Source organism: Phaethon lepturus, unplaced genomic scaffold, assembly GCF_000687285.1.
Source record: "Phaethon lepturus isolate BGI_N335 unplaced genomic scaffold, ASM68728v1 scaffold27445, whole genome shotgun sequence".
Classification (NCBI taxonomy): Eukaryota; Metazoa; Chordata; class Aves; order Phaethontiformes; family Phaethontidae; genus Phaethon; species Phaethon lepturus.
The window spans coordinates 42,708-44,445 of record NW_010538810.1 but is presented as its reverse complement, the minus strand read 5'-3'; the positions used below and the strand labels follow the sequence as shown (position 1 = coordinate 44,445).

General features: G+C 49.2%; 1 protein-coding gene across 1 annotated transcript in view; it reads left to right on the top strand.

Moving 5' to 3' along the window:
* Positions 1-5: 5 nt before the first annotated feature.
* The window catches only part of LOC104620660 (casein kinase I isoform alpha), a gene marked incomplete at its 5' end in the record, with an annotated part of 34,891 nt that continues 33,158 nt past the window's right edge, over positions 6-1,738 (top strand). The window contains 2 exons of the mRNA XM_010286950.1: positions 6-107; positions 956-1,062. Of these exons, the coding sequence (XP_010285252.1) occupies positions 6-107; positions 956-1,062 (209 nt within the window). The remainder of the gene's footprint in view (positions 108-955; positions 1,063-1,738) is intronic.

Sequence of the window (1,738 nt, the reverse complement as noted above, 5' to 3'; positions counted from 1 at the left end):
GCTCCAAGGCCGAGTTCATTGTCGGAGGCAAATACAAGCTGGTGCGGAAGATCGGGTCAGGCTCCTTCGGGGACATCTATTTGGCGATCAACATCACCAACGGGGAGGTAAGGGTGGCTCGTACTCCCTCGCCTCCTTTGGCCCGTCGACACGGTCCCTTCTGCACCTCACGGGGAACCGGAGACCAGCGATAACCCTCCCGAGGCTGACTTGGAGCCTGGTTTTGCCTCCCGCCTTGTCCCGGGCGGCCCCATCTCGCCAGGCGGGCTAAGCCGCCCTCCGCAGGGTGGGAGGGTGAAGTTGCGTACCCCGGGGTTGCGAGGTTTCTTCCGCCTGAGGGTCTTCATGGCCGGGGGGTGGCACGACCCCTCCCGACCGCGGAGCCGTGCGGTCGTGGTCTCCCCCACCCAGCAGTTGCATAGCTTGCTTGGGTAGGGAGAGAAGACCACCATTGTAGGAAAACGTACTTTGTCTTTTATGAGCGGCCAAAGTCGGCCCTCTCCCAAGAATCGTGTGTGTGTGTGTGTCCCGATCTGGGGAACACTTTATCTCATTTTCATCAGCAGTGATAGAAACAAAGAAGATCCCCTGTTTCTTCAGCTCTTTTTTTTTTCTTGTGTTTTTTTCTTCCTCCCCCTCATGGCTCTGAGCTGTAAAGAAGGAACACCCACGTATGTTCTTCCTCACTTACATGGATCTGAAGACTTTGCATCTGCAGCTCAATTTCATGACCTGAGAAGGATATTTATGTACAAATCGTCACGATATGGATTTTATTTGAAGATGCAACAAAGTGCAGGATGTTGAGCACCGAGAGCTTAAAAAAAAATTATACTTCAAAGCATTTACAGCAGGGGTGTGTGGGGGATGTTGAAGTGCTGTGCCCCTTAAACCTCGGTGGCAAGGCTGTGCTTGGTGGACGCTCTGCTCTGATTCTTGTTCCCTCTCAATGTAGGAAGTTGCTGTAAAGTTGGAGTCTCAGAAGGCTAGACATCCCCAGCTGCTGTATGAAAGCAAACTATACAAGATTCTGCAGGGAGGAGTTGGCATCCCACATATACGGTAGGAATCTTTCATGTATACCAGTACAGTGACTTTAATGTTAGTGTGAGGCAGGACACCACCTTTAAAAAGATACCTATCTGGAAGGGAATGGGCTGTTTGGGGAAAAATGCTCCATTCCAAGCTCTACAACTAGTTGGGTATCCTCCCCACCGGCTTGCTGTCTTGTCTTAACCGTACTACTGTGGTTTGAAAGTGAGATCTTAAGCAGTTCGAGTTGTGAGAAATTCTTGTGATTACAACAAAGTGTGAGACTGTTTCCATGAGAGCCAATGTTCTTGATAAGGTTGAGAGTTCGGAGTCGGTACTGGAAATGGCTGCTTTCTTTTGTTGCCTTTTTTTTTTGTTCCAACATGTCTTCCTCCTCCGCTCAGAAAATGGCGGATGGACGTGATTAACCCTCCCCCTTCTCGTGTTGGGACAAGGGACGTGCTCAGGCATGTATCTTTTCCTTTCATAGTTATGTGCTGTAAGGCTTGAGACTGCAGATGGAATGAAATGGCAGCCCCTTTCTGTTACCCGCAACAGATGCGTCACTAGGATTTCCGTACAGTTAAAGTGCCAAGATTAATCCCTCCTAGTTGCTCATTATGCGGCTTCCTTGTTTCATACTCTGTCTGAAACGTTCAATAAAAGTGTTAAATAATTTCCTATCTGGAGGAAAATCAGTGGTTCA